This window comes from Bos taurus, chromosome 10 (assembly GCF_002263795.3).
Source record: "Bos taurus isolate L1 Dominette 01449 registration number 42190680 breed Hereford chromosome 10, ARS-UCD2.0, whole genome shotgun sequence".
Taxonomy (NCBI): Eukaryota; Metazoa; Chordata; class Mammalia; order Artiodactyla; family Bovidae; genus Bos; species Bos taurus.
Window position 1 is genome coordinate 7007759 of NC_037337.1, and position 18516 is coordinate 7026274.

The following is an 18516-nucleotide window of genomic DNA, read 5'->3' on the forward strand; positions in this document are numbered from 1 at the left end:
AACTATTGAACATGTTTTTAGGAAGCATTTGCAAGGTTACACATAGCAGCACTGCAATAACCAAAAAATATGGAAATAAGCCTAATGGTCAACATTGGTAGAAAGGCTAAATTCTACCATTGCATTTTCATGTATATTCAAACAATAGAATTCTACACATTAGTGAAAGTGAAAGAACAGGTAATCAGAAGGTGGGTGGACATCACAAACGTAATGTGCAGCAACAGAAGCGAGTCATAGAAGGATGCCGTCAGCAAGATTCCAGGCATGTAGCTAAAAACAGTGTCTAGCGCTTTAAGAATGTATTCATATAAATCAAACTATAAAGAGAACTAGGTACATTATTGTCCCCGAGATAGAATAGTGACTTTCTGTGGGGAGAAAAGGGGATGTGATTGAGCAATGCACGTGGAGCTGCTGAAACGCTGTCAGCGCTCTCTTGTCTTAGGTGGTGACTGTGGGTGTTTACTTCTAAAATATTATTTAAATTGTACATATATATTTTATACACTCTTGTTCATAAATGACCTATATCACAAGTTTTTTAAAAAAAGTCAGAAACTTCTTTCTTTATTGAGGTGAAATTTTCCTCCATCTCTGCAGGTATTTGCCTCGATCAAGAAAAGGTACATTTCTCTCTGCTAGGACTGTGCTGAACACAGCAAGAAAGAGCCATCCCTTGTCAACATTTTCACTTTTTCTCCTAACATTTCCCCCAATGCTACAGCCACAGCAGCATTTGGTCTACTCTCCAGTGTCAAATTGTCAAAGTTGGCCAAATATTTTATCATCTCCAAACAAATCACCATCTTTCCAGCCTATGATATGCGTCCCCGTTCCTCAAAGTCCCTCCTTTAAACACTAAGTCAGTTCTGTATATTGGGTTTTATTTCAGCACCCTACTTTTTAGCATCACTTCAGAATTTCATTTCAGCTGTGAGTTATAGAAACCCAATCTGTCTCTTAAAAAAATCAGTTCTAGTTTTCCCATGAAACATGAATTTCATTGGTTAGCATTAGCTCAGTAGTTCAAAGATGGGTTCACAGTCTAATTTTCTTGGCCTCACATGGCCAGCTTCTGGTCACAAAATGGGTGGGCTTTTCCATGTCCAGCCTTACACATGAGTTCAGGTAGGAAGACAAGGAAGTGAAAAGGATAAAAGGGCAATGATAAAGGACTCCCACTTTAAGGAGCTTTCCTGGAAGCCCTATGTAACAATTTCCACTCCATCTCATTGGCCAAACTGTCACATGGCTTCCTCATACTAAAGGGAACCTGGAAATGTAATTTTTAGCAAGACACATTGCTGCTGCTGCTGCTGCCAAGTCACTTCAGTCGTGTCCGACTCTGTGCAACCCCATAGACGGCAGCCCACCAGGCTCCCCCGTCCCTGGGATTCTCCAGGCAAGAACACTGAAGTGGGTTGCCATTTCCTTCTCCAATGCATGAAAGTGAAAAGGGAAAGTGAAGTCGCTCAGTCGTGTCGACCCTCAGCGACCCCATGGACTGCAGCCTTCCAGGCTATTCTCCCCTAATTCTGTAAGTTCAGTAAAACTCAAAACTTCTCATGTTTTTTCTTGGAAGTTGTTAAGTAGGTCCTAAATTTTATGTGGAAGAGCAAAGGCCCAAGAATAACAAGGTAGAACGACAGGCCCTAGTACATATCAACATTTATTAAAAAGCTGTTGTAATTAATACCACATACTAATAGAGTAGTACTGCTACTACTAAATTGGAAAGACTGATGCTGAAGCTGAAGTGCCAATATTTTGGCCAATTGATGCGAAGAGCTGACTCATTGGAAAAGACCCTGATGTTGGGAAAGATTGAGGGCAGGAGGAGAAGGGGGTGGCAGAGGATGAGATGGTTAGATAGCATCACTGACTCCATGGACATGAGCTTGAGCAAACTCCAGGGGACAGTGAAGGACGGGGAAGCCTGATGTGCATGGAGTTGCAAAGAGTTGGACACAACTTGGTGACTTAACAACAGCAACAATAGAGTAGTATTGGCATGGATATATACGTTTTAGACAACTCAGTACAAAAAGTATCTGCTATTTAATGAACCGTGCCTGAGGTGCTGCTGTCCATGTGGTTGCAAACAGTCAGACACAACTTAGCGACTGAACAAACAAACTGCCTAAACTCTGACCTTCCGACTGATTGCTCGGCTTTTCCTGCTCTAAACCATTTTGTGCAATTATTGCACATTAGCCACAAATGACGTTTTCATAATGTCACCATTATGTTAGACACAAAAGATGTCAAAAGCTCTCAGCTCTGTCCAGGATCAGCGGGAGTTGAGAAGAAAGAATTTTCAGCATATGATAATTTCTGTGGTGCAAACGGGCTTCCCTGGTGGCTCGGCGATAAAACACCCGCAGTGCAGGAGACACTGGTTCGATCCCTGGGTCAGGAAGATCCCCTGGGGAGGAGAACATGGCAACCCACTCCAGTATTCTTGCCTGGAGAATCTCATGGACAGAGGAGCCTGGCAGGCATAGAGTCGGACACGACTGAAGTGACTGAGCACGCATGCATGTGCAAATACCATGACAGATTTCAAGCTATTGACATGATGTCAATCAGTTCACAAAATTCCTAAAAATTTAACAATCAGCTTTTGGTTGCCAGTACAAATGAGCTCCTACAAATCACTGTCCCTGGCGCACACTAAACTCAGGTTTGACGTTCAAGGACACTGAAGTCACACAGCATAGCTTGTAGTTTCCTCAATAAGCCAAGCTGCTTCTCCCTTCTGGTTTAATGTCAGTTGCTCCCTCTGTCCAGAATGTGCTTCCTGAATGCCCCTTTGCCCTCTGCATACACAGTAAACATACATGACCATTCATCAAAAGACAATTAGCCCAAGGATCACCGTTCAGCCCAGGGACCACTTTCAGGAAATGGTCCCTGCGCTCTAGGAAAACTGATCAGTCACTCCTTTGTGCCCCTGTTTCTGAAATGTTCTTTGCTGTGACTTTGCTGTGGTCTCTCTCTACTGGGTTGTAGGCTGCTAGAGATGCTGTCTTTCTCTGATCTCTGAACACTAAGCATGAAGTACAAAGCCTGGCACTTAGCAGACGTTAACTATTATTTGTTGACATATAAATGAATAAATAATATTTGTCCAAAGACTGATGTCTCTTCTATCTTACCATATTTTCTTTGGAAAGACAGGGTGATGGCTGACATAGATGGCTGCACTCAAGCTGGGTCATAGGGATGGACATTCCAGGAACAGAGAACTGCACTTCTTCCCCTTTATTGGGTAGTGGCTTGTTTTAGAAATGGTTTATTACTCTGTTCTTTCAAGGTAGCTTGGAAATATTTGGTAAAAGGCTCAAATTATGACCATTAACTTAGGGCTTTAAAAAAATGCTTTTTGAGGAAATTTCTCATTTTGAAAAGTGTATCTGGTGCTGATTTTTTTCTCCCATTTTGAAAAACAATTATATGTTAGAGCATCCCCGGTGCTGGTAGGATGTCCGTGAACTTCACAGAGAGGTGGTGTTTATACCCCTGGAGCAAAAACTGGTTTTTTTTTGTTGGATCATTAAGGGATAATCACCTTTGCTTTGTAATACACAGTTGAATTACCAGTGTTCAAGAAAAACTCAAGTGATATTATAAGGAGTATTGAAAACATGATCACATTTATTAAATCATAATATTGGACTGTTCCCCTTACAAGTGTGAGGTAATTTATTTTCTAAAATTGTTGCTATCTACAGAAGGCTCAGGGAGACAGAAGATAATTCAGAGGCAAATAGTTTTCACCCTTTCCATCTAATCGCAGTCTCTTAAGTTTGTCATTATTGCAAACTCATATATACCTACGTGTACATATGCATAGATGTACATACACCACATGAATATGTGTGTATATACCTACTTTGTTTTGGGGGACTCCAAAATCACTGCAGATGGTGACTGCAGCCATGAAAACGCTTGCTCCTTGGAAGAAAAGTTATGACCAACCTAGACAGCATATTAAAAAACAGAGACATTACTTTGCTGACAAAGGTCCGTCTAGTCAAGGCTATGGTTTTTCCAATAGTCATGTACAGTTGTGACAGTTGGACTATAAAGAAAGCTGAGTGCTGAAGAATTGATGCTTCTGAACTGTGGTGTTAGAGAAGACTCTTGAGAGTCCCTTGGACTGCAAGGAGATCCAACCAGTCCATCCTAAAGGAAATCAGTCCTGAATATTCATTGGAAGGACTGATGCTGAAGCTGAAACTCCAATACTTTGGTCAACTGTTGCGAAGAACTGACTCATTGGAAAAGACTTTGATGCTGGGAGGGATTGGGGGCAGGAAGAAGGGGACGACAGAGGATGAGATGGTTGGATGGCATCACCGACTCAATGGACATGAGTTTGAGTAAACTCCAGGAGCTGGTGATGGACAGGGAGGCCTGGAGTGCTGCAGTCCATGGGGTCGCAGAGTTGGTGACCACTGAGTGACTGAACTGAACTGATACCTACTAAACACACACACATGACCTCTGCCAAACCTATATCTGTTATTAATTCTGTCAGCCCTTGTTACACCATTTCTTTTTATTCCTTTTGTCAAGTCTTCAACAGCTGCCTAATCTTTAGTCTTCCAATTTATGTCTCAGCTTTCACCAGTTTCTTTCCTTTCACTAAACCACAGACAATGCTTTCCTAACATCACTCTTATTTCTGTGTGTGTGTGTGTGTGTGAACAAGAGGTGGGTCAGTTCTGGGGTCAAATCTAGTTCTGTTTTATGAGGCTTTTTTTTCACTCTCAGAATATGTTAAACTTTGAAACTCCTAATTCAAGCACACTGTGTTTATGTATAGTAGGGATTCGGTGGCGATATCCTGGCTGTTCACTATTCTACATTTCTTCCTTATTATTTGAATTTTAGCTAGGCATACGATTGCCCAGCATAGTTTACTATATTTCATTAATTCTTTACTTTCTAAGCCACTACAGTCTGTGGGGTCGCGAGGAGTTGGACACCACTGAGCCGCTAACACTTTCACTTTCAAGAAAGAAAGAATACCCAAGATGGGGAGGCCAGTAGGTTACCACCGCAGTTAAAATGGGATACCAAGGTTTTCCATTTTCAAAGAGGGAACTGAGTCGTACTTTATTCAAAAGAAAATTCTGGAAGCCCATTTAGAATTAATTCAGTACTGAAGATCCAATAGTGTTGGTTTTATAAAGCTAACCTCGACAACTCCGAATTGTATTCTATTCAGTTCAGTTCAGTCGCTCAGTCGTGTCCGACTCTTTGTGACCCCATGGACTGCAGCATTCCAGGCTTCCCTGTCCTTCACCAACTCCCGGAGCTTGCTCAAACTCATGTCCATTGACTCGGTGATGCCATCCAACCATCTCATCGTCTGTCCTCCTCCCGCCTTCAATCTTTCCCAGCATCAGGGTCTTTTCCAATGGGTCAGTTCTTCACATCAGGTGGCCAAAGTATTGGAGTTTCAGCATCAGTCCTTCCAATGAACATTCTGGACTGATTTCCTTCAGGATGGACTGGTTGGATCTCCCTGCAGTCCAAGGGACTCTCAAGAGTCTTCTCCAAATTGTACACAGAACCACCTAATGTGGCCGGGACTTTGCTCTTAATTTCTCACCAAAGGTGCTTCCAGCACAGCGCGCGCCACACCTGAAGGCGGCCGCGCCGGGGCAGGACTGCAGCCCCGGGCTAGGCGCCCGCAGCGGAGAGCGGGCCCTGGTGTGCACGGTGCCCGCGCGTGGCGGGCCTCGGGGTCGGACGTGGAACCCGGTCCGCTCGCCCCAGGGCGCAGGGCGGCAGCGAGGGGGCTGCGGGAGGACCTGAAGGGCGCGGCGGCCGGCCCTAGAGGGGCCTGTCCCGGGGCTGCAAGCAAGAGCGGCCTCAGGAGGTGGCGGCGGCGGCCGGAAACGAGTTCCGTGAGTCCGGATACAGGCCTGGAACTCCCTCGGCGGCGGCGCGGGGCGGGCCTGGGGAACTGGTTGAGCAGCTGCGTGTGCCCCAGGGACCAGAGCCCATCCTCACCCCTGCGGCCTAGGTGGACTGGGTTTCAGCTTTGGGATCCACACCCTCCCAAGGGTTGGCTCACGTTTCTCAGGACGTTTTATTTCAGGTTAACCCTGCACTGTAGGTGGAAGGAAAGTGTTCCTCTTTCAAATTAAGGAAGAGGATTTTCCAAGAAATGATTCAGCCCTTTTACAAATAAGGAAAGAGTTTTATGTGCTGTTATCTCCTACTGCCTGAGCCTTCACTAATTTATTGTGTGACCTCAAATAAGTCACCTCATTTTTCTGTACTTTAGTTTTTAAAGCATGGAGGGGTTCCTCTGTGCCTTGGGAATAAATTTCCAGCATAAACTGAGAGATGCTGTTTAAGAGTCTTTAAAGTTAAGCATGACGTCGAGTCTCTTAACAGGCACACCATCCATGTCAGCTCGCTGCGATGGCCTCATTTCCCAAAGACCAGCCTTGGGTGCAGAACATCAGTTTCTTAAGATAGTCTTCAGTTAGTTCATCCATCCATCCATCCAGCTAGCCAGCTGTTCTTTCTAGAAATATTTTCAAGAAAGTACTATGTAAATGCATATTTTAGATGTAGAGAAGCAGACAGAGCACGGCATAAAGATGCAGAAAGTAATATGTAAATGAACATTCTAGATGTAGAGATACAGACAGAGCATATTCTGGCCCAAGCTCAATTTCTTGTTGTAAGGGGTTGATAGATAATGAAATAAGTAAGCAAATAAATGAATGAGATATTTTAAGGTAGTGGTAAATGCTATGGAGACTATGGAATAGAGTGATGTGATTGTGACAGGGGAACAGGAGATGTGGTGATCAGGGCAGACAGGATATTTGAGCCAAATCTCTGAATGATAGGAAGGAATCAACCATGGGACCTTCCTCAGCGATCAATGCAAAGAAATAGAGGAAAACAATAGAATGGGAAAGTCTAGAGAGCTCTTCAAGGAAATTAGAGATACCAAGGGAACATTTCATGCAAAGATGGACACAATAAAGAACAGAAATGGTATGGACCTAACAGAAGCAGAAGATATTAAGAAGAGGTGGCAAGAATACACAGAAGAACTGTACAAAAAAGATCTTCATGACCCAGATAATCACTATGGTGTGATCACCAACCTAGAGCCAGACATCCTGGAATGTGAAGTCAAGTGAGCCTTAGGAAGCATCACTATGAACAAAGCTAGTGGAGGTGATGGAATTCCAGCTGAGCTATTTCGAATCGTAAAAGATGATGCTGTGAAAGTGCTGCACTCAATATGCCAGCAAATTTGGAAAACTCAGCAGTGGCCACAGGACTGGAAAAGGTCAGTTTTCATTCCAATCCCAAAGAAAGGCAATGCCAAAGAATGCTCAAACTATTGCACAATTGCACTCATCTCACACACTAGGAAAGTAGTGGTCAAAATTCTCCAAGCCAGGCTTCAGCAGTACGTGAACTGTGAACTTCCAGATGTACAAGCTGGATTTAGAAAAAGCAGAGGAACCAGAGATCAAATTGCCAACATCCGCTGGATCATCAAAAAAGCAAGAGAGTTCCAGAAAAACATCTATTTCTGTTTTATTGACTATGCCAAAGCCTTTGATTGTGTGGACCACAACAAACTCTGGAAAATTCTGAAAGAGATGGGAATACCAGACCACCTGAGCTGCCTCTTGAGAAATCTGTATGCAGGTCAGGAAGCAACAGTTAGAACTGGACATGAAACAACAGACTGGTTCCAAATAGGGAAGGAGTCCGTCAAGGCTGTATATTGTCACCCTGCTTATTTAACTTATACGCAGAGTACATCATGTGAAATGCTGGGCTGGATGAAGCACAAGCTGGAATCAAGATTGCCAGGAGAAATATCAATAACCTGAGATATGCAGATGACATCACCCTATGGCAGGGTGAAAAAGAACTAAAGAGCCTCTTGATGAAAGTGAAAGAGGAGAGTGAAAAAGTTGGCTTAAAACTCAACATTCAGAAAACTAAGATCATGGCATCTGATCCCATCACTTCATGGCAAATAGACGTTGAAACAGTGAAAACAGAGGCTGATTTTATTTTTGGGTGGTCCAAAATCACTGCAGATGGTGATTGCAGCCATGAAATTAAAAGACACTCCTTGGAAGAAAAGTTATAACCAACCTAGGCAGCATATTAAAAAGCAGAGATGTTACTTTGCCAACAAAGGTCTGTCTAGTCAAGGCTGTGGTTTTTCCAGTAGTCATGTATGGATGTGAGAGTTGGACTATAAAGAAAGCTGAGCGCTGAAGAATTGATGCTTTTGAACTGTGGTGTTGGAGGAGACTCTTGAGAGTCCTTTGGACTGCAAGGAGATCCAACCAGTCCATCCTAAAGGAAAGGAGTCCTGAATATTCACTGGAGGACTGATGCTGAAGCTGAAGCTCCGATACTTTGGCCACCTGATGTGAAGAGCTGACTCATTTGAAAAACCCTGATGCTGGGAAAGATTGAAGGTGGGAGGAGAAGGGGACGACAGAGGATGAGATGGTTGGATGGCATCACCGACTCGATGGACATGAGTTTGAGTAAACTCTGGGAGTTGGTGGGGGACTGGAAGGCCTGGTGTGCTGCAGTCCATGGGGTTGACACGACTGAGCGACTGAACTGAACTATGGGAAGTTTGGGGGGAAAAGCATTATAATTAAGAGGAATAGCAAATGCAAGGCAGGAGTGAAACTGATCTATTGTTGAAAAAGGAGGAAGCGGACTTCCCTGTGGGCCGGTGGTTAAGACTCCACCTGACAATGTGGGAGATTCTGAGTTCGATCCCTGGTGGGGGAGCTAAGATCCAACATCTTGGTGTTCTGCAACTAGTACTGAGATTTTGTGCCCTGCAAGGGAAGATCCTGCGTGCAGCAACTAAGACCAAGTGCAGTTAAATAAATATTTTAAGAAAAAGAAAGAGGAGTAAGAGCAGACTATTTGAATATTAGGTATTGCAGGGGAGAGCGGATGATATTGGTGTGGTACACAGAACCAGTTCAGGCAAGGCCTTGATGCCCTGAGAGAGGAACTTAAATTTGGTATTGTTGGTGTTTTAAAAGTTTAGCCATTCTAACAGGTGCATATTGGTATCTCCTTGTGGTTTTAAGTTATGTTTCCCTAATAGATACTGATGCTGAACATCTTCTCATGTGCTTATTGCCATCTATATATCCTCTTTGGTTCCTCTTTGTTCCATTGAAGTCTTTCCCTATTTTTAAATTGGATTTTGTTTTCTTACTGTTGAGTCATTTGTCAGATGTGTGATTTGCATATATGTTCCCCCAGTCTATAGGTTGTCTTTTTTATTCTCTTAACAGTATTTTTCACAGAGCAAAGTTTGAAATTTTTCTAAGGTCCACTTTTGTTTTCGTTTACAGTCATGCAGTTGGAGTCATGTGTAAGACAGAACTCTTTGCCTAATCCCAGTTTATGAAGCTTTTCTCCTGTGTTTTCTTCTAAAAGTTTTATGATTTACAAAAAAAAAAAAAACTTATTTCTTTGGCTTCACCAGCTCTTAGTTGTAGCAAGCAAGATCTTCGATCTTTATTGTGGCATGTGGGATCTAGTTCCCTGACCAGGGAGGGCCCCCTGCCGTGGGAACAGGAAGTCTTAACCACTGGACTGCCAGGGAAGTCCCTTTTCAGCTCCTTTATATTCCAAAATAACAACAAACATCAACAAAGAAGCAAACAAACAAAAAACAACTCAGTAAATCCTGGAGTCTTCTCTAAGCTATTTAATAAAACCTGCCATCTGAATATGTATTATGTATGTGACCTGTACATACAGGACCTAGAAGCTTCCCTTGTGGCTCAGGCGGTAAAGCGTCTGCCTACAATGCGGGAGACCCGGGTTCTGGGTCAGGAAGTTCCCCTGGAGAAGGAAATGGCAACCCACTCCAGTATTCTTGCCTGGAAAATCCCATGGACGGATGAGCCCGGTAGGCTACAGTCCGTGGGGTCGCAAAGAGTCGGACACGACTGAGCCACTTCACTTCATGTGACCTGTGATGTTCGTACTGTACAGTAATATTAATGTTTCTAGTAAAAGTCAAATCTCCTTTCATGTAAATGAAAATAAAACATGTTTACCACTTTTAACCTTCATTCGTGACTATTTATATGATGTGCTGTGTTTCATGGTTTTGTTTCTGCAGATCTGGCATCCCACAGGGTTCTGCCGACAACAATTTTATCTCTGTAAGCTTGTATAGAGTATTTGGGCTCCTCCCTGCCTAATCTTGTACAAACATTTTATAAACAACGCCCCTTGAGAAGTCAGTGGCCACCCTCCAACCTCCTAGAGCTATATTCTGCATTGCTGACTTCAGGGTGGTCCTTGAGAATAATGTTTTGTTTGGGATAGGAAGATGTTTAAGGCTGTGAAAACACTTGCAGTGTGAGGAGAATGTGGAATCTTGATAATACAGCTTTATAAAATATTGAAGCAAAGTTCCCACACCCAAAATAGCAGACTGTGAAAGGCTCAAGGCTGTTGTTTCAGGTTTTTAGCCCCAAGGTTTGCCACATGAGGTTTGCTTTCTCTTCAACCCTCTTCGATTCCCACAGTCATGCTTGCTTGCTTGCTTTCAGAGCTGCCAAATGAGAGAAGCTTCCAGAATGCTGCTAAAAGCAATGATTTGTATCTTATGGAGAAGCTGTTTGAAAAGAAGGTTACTATTAGTGCTGTGAACAATGTGAGTAGAAATCACAGATGTGACAAGTGGTAGCAGTGTGGGTTTACACAGTGCAACTGAAATAAAAACAAAATCGAGTCTGCTAAATGAGATGAGGGGGAGCTCTTTTGTTGGCAATTCCAGAATGTTTAAGCTGATAGTGGAATCAAGCTGTAGAAGAGGCTCTGGGTGTTTTCGTTGTTCTAATCTGAGGGGACGTGCCCAGGGTCTTTATGTGCAGCTGTGCTAAGCCTATGGGTGGGCAGTGTAGCCAGGTGTCGAGGTTATGGGCCTGGACTTGGTTCTGGATCACAGCCTGTGGATCACTTTGGCCTCACACATTCTGGAAAGGCAGAACATCTTTTGCTATACAGTGCATCACTGTTTTCTCATCAGTGATGTGCTTTGTGGTTGGAGCCTTCCAAATGTAAAATCCAAAGGAAAGTACGGGTTTGCTTTTTACTGCTTGTGGAATATAATACATCTGCCTGTTGGGCAGTGAGGCCTCTCCAGAGACCCAGCTCTCACTTGTTCTTCCGTGCCTGGTTTAGGGGAGAAGTCTCACTGCCAGAAAAATGGATTGCTTACTGCTTGGTTTTGTGGATTTCCTGACAGCCCCACAAGGCAGGGTTCATCAGAGTGAACAGACTGGAGGCTGTCTCTGTTGTTTAGGACGATTTGTGGAGAGTGGTTCAAGGTGGGGATGGCAGAGGTGGGTTGGATGCTAAATGAAGCGTAAACTTTAAGAGACCTGCTTGTACAGACTCCTTCCAAGGAACGTGGAGGGCTCTGGCAGTGTGTTCCATTGCTATATGATTTTGTAAAATCTGAAAAAGGAAGAAATTTAAACTGCCATCAGTTAAGCTTTCTGACTCTGGCCTTAAAGAGGGCTCCTGAAAAGTGTAAACTTCACGTTCCGCAAAACCTGGATCTGTTCCAGGCAGTAAGTCATAGAAGCTGAGGTGTGCAGTGGAAGGATGCTTAGCAGTTGTGCATGGGTGTATGTGAGGGCATTTGTCTGTCTGTGTATATTGTGTGCATGTCTGATATGTTATGTGTGAATATCCTGTTCATTATACATAGACATCCTAGAAAGAGTAGAAAAATGGCAAATTTTTGCAGCAGAACAATTTTAGGAACAAAAAAGAGGAAAGGAAACAAGAAAGGAAGGGAGCAAAAGAAATAAGGGCCTTTGAAAGTAATATCTAGATTAACTGTTGAATAAGTAAAGCAATAATAATTTATCTAAACAGCAGGAAATAGATCTTCCAATATACCTTTCAATAACCCTTTGAAAATTTTTCCATAGAACTTTCTAATATTTTAAACCATACTTTTATATAAAAGTACTTAATACACTAAAACTAACAGCCAGTGTAGCAAGTTATCATAAACTGCTGGTGAATTATATTATAGTTTCTAGTGACATCTTTTTTAGTCCTGTTTACAGCAGATTGCTGACATGGTTGCTTGTAGAGTTCTTTAAAATCAGTGATGGCAAAGATGAAAAAAAAAAAATGGAAGTGGTTTTACTGACTTACCTTGGATGCTATTTTGGTTGTATCCTTATTCACAAATAAAGTTAAAGGGGAGTTTCTAAGCCCAAATTGGACATACTAGAATGTAGCTCTAGACTGCAAACAATAGCAAGGGTAACTCATGTTTTATCAAACCTAGTTTATCACCGATTTAGCTACTAAGGAAATCAGATGTTTAAACAGTTCTCAATGGCCATATTTTTGCAATAATTTATTAATGAGAAGCAAAGGATAGTAAATTCTTTGGAAGCAAAATCAATGTCCAGAATGTGGGGAATATGACATGTGTTTTACTTACAAGCCCAACATCCTTTGTCTGAAGCACATCAGACTGTCTCCAGATGTCCTGGGGGCACCAGGTTGGCTTTTCTTTGCAGCAAAAGATAGTCATGCTTTTTCTTCTGCACGTGTCTTTCCTTCTTTCCTTCCTCTCTCCCTCCCTTCTTTCTTTTTGTTTCTTTCTTTCTCTTTCTTGATTTGTTTGATTCAATACAATTTACAGTCCAAAAAACTACAGGGGAATGAGCCACATATGGACTGAACTTCTGGGAAAATTTTTTGTTATGCATTATCAATACATCCTACCATTATTAATGATTGCATACAGGAAAAATACAGCTTTTACACTCTAGTTGAAATCTATTATATTGTTACAATCAGTCATAGGTTATGCAGTGGATTTCAGATTGATGTATGCACTCCAGTTGGTTGCTAAATTCTCTGATGTTATCTAATAGTAGAGAAATGTAAGATTATGCTGGATACAGTTCTCATTGCTTTTAAAGAGAAGGCAAAGAGTAGATAATCAAAACACAAACACCTGGTTTAAAAAAAAATTGTGGCCATTTCAAGAACCAGGAATCTTAAAAAGGCGAAATACTAATCAGATGACTGAAGACACAAATTATGTTTCCTCAGATGAACCTCACAGTCTTGCATTTTGCAGTGGGGACAAATCGTTTATCTGCTGTGGATTTCTTGCTTAATCACAAGGTCAGGGTAGATATTGCTGATAAAGTAAGCCCATCATTTGGTAGAATGGATTCAGTTCAGTTCAGATCAGCTGCTCAGTCATGTCCGACTCTTTGCGACCCCATGGACTGTAGCACGCCAGGCCTCCAAGAGTTTACTCAAAGTCATGTCCATTGAGTTGGTGATGCCATCCAACCATCTCATCCTATTTCGCCCCCTTCTCCTCCTGCCGTCAATCTTTCCAAGCATCAGGGTCTTTTCAAATGAGTCAGCTCTTTGCATCGGGTGGCCAAAGTATTGGAGTTTCAGCTTCAGCATCAGTCCTTCCAATGAATATTCAGGACTGATTTCCTTTAGGATGGACTGGTTGGATCTCCTTGCAGTCCAAGGGACTCTCAAGAGTCTTCTCCAACACCACAGTTCAAAAGCATCAATTCTTCAGCACTCAGATTAGAGCATAACTATTGTAAGGGGAAAATCTGGTCACTTGGGTTATCTTTTCTCCACATACACACAAACTGTTTCCATTGACAGTATTCATTTTGGAAAGATCTCTTTAAAGAATATGCATGTCATGTGCTCTTTGTATTTGGTGACAAAACTGTTTCTTCATTACCAATAGGACTTAGGCTTTTGCTTATTTCCCATGTTGACCTTATGTCCAGTAGCATGCATTTGTAAGGATAAAATAGTTGCCCAGAGGATCAGTTGCATAACCCAGAGGTGAGGACTCTGGTTCAATGTGGGCAGCACCTCCAAGTCTGGGGAAGAGGCCGACGAGGTAAATGGAAGTTCTTACTCCAGATGTAGACAAAGGCTCCCAGGTGGAGGGCAGGTGGTGCTCAGAGGATAATACAAACATCTACTCTCAAAGCTGCTTTCAGTTCAGTTCGGTCGCTCAGTTGTGTCTGATTCTTTGTGACCCTGTGGACGGCAGCATGCCAGGCCTCTCTGTCCATCACCAACCCTGAAGCTTGCTCAAACTCATGTCCATCAAATTGCTGATGCCATCCAACCATCTCATCCTCTGTCATCCCCTTTTCCTCCTGCCTTCAATCTTTCCCAACATGAGGATCTTTGCAGTGAGTCAGTTCTTCACATCAGGTGGCCAAAATATTGGAGCTCCAGCCTCAACATCATTCCTTCCAGTGAATATTCAGGGCTGATTTCTTTTAGGATTGACTGGTTGGATCTCCTTTCAATCCAAGGGACTCTCAAGAGTCTTCTCCAACACTACAGTTCAAAAGCATCAATTCTTCGGCGTTCAGCTTTCTTTATCATCCAAATCTCACATCAGTACATGACTACTGAAAAAACCATAGCCTTGACTAGACAAACCTTTGTTGGCAAAGTAATGTCTCTGCTTTTTAATATGCTGTCTAGGTTGCTCATAACTTTTCTTCCAAGCAGCAAGCATCTTTTAATTTCATGGCTGCAATCACCATCTGCAGTGATTTTGGAGCCCCCCAAAATAAAGTCAACCACTGTTTCCACTATGTCCCCATCTATTTGTCACGAGGTGATGGGACCGGATGCCATGATCTTACTTTTCAAAATGTTGAGCTTTAGGCTAACTTTTTCACTCTCCTCTTTCACTTTCATAAAGAGGCTCTTTAGTTCTTCCTTGCTTTCTGACATAAGGGTGGTGTCATCTGCATGTCTGAGGTTATTGATATTTCTCCCAGCAATCTTGATTCCAGCTTGTGCTTAAACTACCACACAATTGCACTCATCTCACACTCTAGTAAAGTAATGCTCAAAATTCTTCAAGTCAGGCTTCAACAGTAGGTGAACCATGAACTTCTAGATGTTCAAGCTGGATTTAGAAAAGGCAGAGGAACCAGAGATCAAATTGCCAACATCCGTTGGATCATCAAAAAAGCAAGAGAGTTCCAGAAAAACATCTATTTCTGCTTTATTGACTATGCCAAAGCCTTGGACTGTGTGGATCACCACAAACTGTGGAAAATTCTGAAAGAGATGGGAATACCAGACCACCTGACCTGCCTCTTGAGAAACCTATATGCAGGTCAGGAAGCAACAGTTAGAACTGGACATGGAACAACAGACTGGTTCCAAATAGGAAAAGGAGTCCGTCAAGGCTGTGCATTGTCACCCTGCTTATTTCCCAGCATATGTCTCAGTAATCTGGGGCGTGTTCTTTTTTTTTTTTTTTTTTGCTTTTCCATACCTGAACTTTACTGAAAATAAGAGAAGACATAATGCAGTTTCAGTGGTAGCCCAAATTACTGCTAAAGGCTTATACACTTCAAAATGGAAGGCCCCCACAGAACCTCATTCCTTGTTTACTGATTTGTATGCTATACATTTATCAAACTGTCTTCCAGGTTTACAAATACAATTGATCACAAGAGGCAAATAAGATGTTCTGAGAAGGCTTACTTTTTGGAAGGCACATTTACAGAAGTTATAGATGACTTTTTTAATGTAGTACCATGTTTATTGGATTAAATACTTAACCATTTAATGTACAATTGTACTACTGTTTTTATTAGGGTCTTAGTTTGGACTGATGTAAGAAATATACCATAGGCTGGGTGGTTTCTACAACAAACATTTGTTTCTCACAGACCTGGAAACTGCAGAGTCCAAGATCAAGACGGTAGCACTTCCAGTGTCTCATGAGAGCCATTTCTGGTTTTCTTCACTCTCAGTGGAGAGCAGAGTGAGGAGTCAAGCTCTGTGTCTGTTTATAAGGGCACTAATCCCATTCATCAGGGCTCCACTCTCCTGACTTAGTTAGCTCCCAAAGGCGTGATTTTCAAATCCATCACACTGGAGACTAGACTTAACATATGAGTTATTGAGGGACACAAACATTCAGTCCAGAGCAGGGTCCTATATTTTTAAAAAATGAAAATGTATCAATGACAGAGTTTTGGAGTGTTGGGTACCTGTCTCATTTCCCCTATAAACCCTGTGGGTTTTCTTGTTTTTATTGTTGTTTGCCTTCATTTTAAAAGAGATTTATTTAAGAATTTTTTTCAGCTTTGTTGAGGTATAGGTGAAAAATGAAATTGTGATACATTTAAAATGTACATAGTGACGATCCAGTGTGTGTATACATTGTGAAAAGATTCCTCCCATCTAGATAATTAACACACTCATCATCTCCTTTCTTTTTTTGGTGAGAACATGTAAATTCTAGGCACTTAGCAAATTTCACTTGTATAAAAGTCTTCTCAACTAGAGTCACCATGTTATACATTAGATCCTTAGACCTTATTCATAGATTTTTTGACAGAGATAAAAGGAAATAGAAAAGCAGACACATGAACTTACAGATAAGGATCCTGAGGCTTAGGGTTAGCTAAGCTGAGCAAGACTGCAACCTTTGGAAGTGGTAGAGACAGAGTTTGAGGTCAATTTGTTTGAGTCTACAGATCATGCTCGTAATGTCTGCTCTGTAGACTTCTTTAACTTGGAGCCTAGGGCTCAGGTCTCGATTTTCCCCAAGTCACAACCCTTCATTCCCACCTCCCTGAGATAACCAGTGTTAACTGCTAGCTGGTTCCTTTCACACTTGTCTGCCTGCTCCTCTGGTGCACAAGTCTGAGTCCCCCAGCATCGCTGCGGGTCAGTAGGTCTTGAGCAGAATCTCAGCCTCTCTTATGCACGTGTATGTGTATACACACACTTACATGATTTTATACAGAGAGTGTATTTTAAATAATTTATACATAAGTAGAATTCTTTTTATAACTTCAGTCTTCTCTGGTTTTCCTTTTTTTGCGTAGCTTCCTCTTCTCCAGTAACTGCATTTAGTAAGTAGGATCTGTGTGTTTATTTCTGTACTTTTCCTCTTGCTCATGAAATCATATCCACATTGCTAGCTTTCCACCTACTTACCCACTTACAATAGATATAGATACATACATAAGCACATATGAGTTTTTTCGGTCATTGCTTGTTTTATAAAAAATGGGATTGTATTGTATTTTCTCTGCATCTTATTTTCCACATTTCATAGCTACCTAATGGAAATTTCTCCAACTGTTATAGCCCTAATTAATTATTTTTAATGCCTACATGATGTGGTGTGACTGTTCCTGATTTGTTCAGTGCTCCCATATTGATGGACATTTATTTATCTTGCTGTCGGTTTTAAGGGTTGCAATTAATAACCTTGTGTATGTAACATTAAGTCCAGAAATTTATTTTCACGGGATAGAGTCCCAGGAGTGGGATTGCTGGTTGTATTTAAAATTTTAATAGATATTTCCAGATTGTTTAAACTGAAATGGTTTCATTTCCACTAATATCTTAATAGAGTACTTTTTTTGGTCCTTGTTGATTTGTAAGGATACTTCATATATTATAGAAGGTAACCATGTATCCGTATTAAGTTACATTTAAAAAATCTATCTTTTGTTTACTGACTTTATTTATCAACTTGTTCCTTCTATAACTTTTGAATCAAAACACTGTACATTATAATCTAAACTTTCTTCTAGTATGTATATTGTTTGTGTGATTTTTGCGTATGTATGATATGATACAGGATTTAATTTTGTTTTTTTTTTCCAGATGATGAATCGCTTGTACCTGTATTACTTTTAAATGTATTCATTTTCCCCACAGAATTGAAATATCACTTTTGCTGAATACTGGGCTCTCTCATTTCTTGATCTTCAGCAGTTAGGTATTAACCTGGCTTTTGTTGGTTGAGATAGTGTGGTGGCTCGCTCAAGTGATGGGTTCCTTTCTTCCCTTTTCTTGAGGAAGCATGGCTTGACAGTACTTCACCGTGCAGCCTGGTCTGGAAGTCTCGAGAGCATACTCATGTTGATTAGAGCTGGAGCGGAGCAGAGAGCCAAGAGGCAGGTAGGTGTGTGGATCACACCCGGACATAAGCCCTCTCTCGCAGTGCAGGAGGGGGAAGGTTACAGAGTAATTACTCCCCTCCCCTGGCTCTCTTTAGGATGGAGTGAATGCCCTCCACTCTGCAGCTCAGAGCAATGGCGTGCGCACCGTGGACCACCTCATTCAAGATCTGGGCCTGGAGGACCTGGACCAGCCTGACGAGGTGTGTTATCACTGTGGGTCTCAAATAACCCCCACTAAATTGCACTGTCTTCCTGTCCCTGCTGGAACTGCCAGAGCAGCCGGCGCAGATGGACCCGGCCCTGTAGCTGACTCCTCCCGCACTCTGGCAGACCACAGAGCAGAAGGCAGTTATCGGTGCTGGTGGTGGCCTTGGCCCCTGCATGTGGGCAAGGCAGGAAGTAATGAAGAAGCACTCTCTACTCCCTCATCCTGGCCATGGGATGGACAGCATCCACC

General features: G+C 42.1%; 1 protein-coding gene across 1 annotated transcript in view; it reads left to right on the top strand.

Moving 5' to 3' along the window:
* The first annotated feature begins 402 nt into the window (after nucleotides 1–402).
* ANKDD1B (ankyrin repeat and death domain containing 1B) overlaps nucleotides 403–18516 on the top strand; it is a 73920-nt gene continuing 55806 nt past the window's right edge. The window contains 7 exon segments of the mRNA XM_059890726.1: nucleotides 403–457; nucleotides 5632–5844; nucleotides 5847–5924; nucleotides 10620–10723; nucleotides 13159–13257; nucleotides 17959–18057; nucleotides 18155–18259. Of these exon segments, the coding sequence (XP_059746709.1) occupies nucleotides 403–457; nucleotides 5632–5844; nucleotides 5847–5924; nucleotides 10620–10723; nucleotides 13159–13257; nucleotides 17959–18057; nucleotides 18155–18259 (753 nt within the window).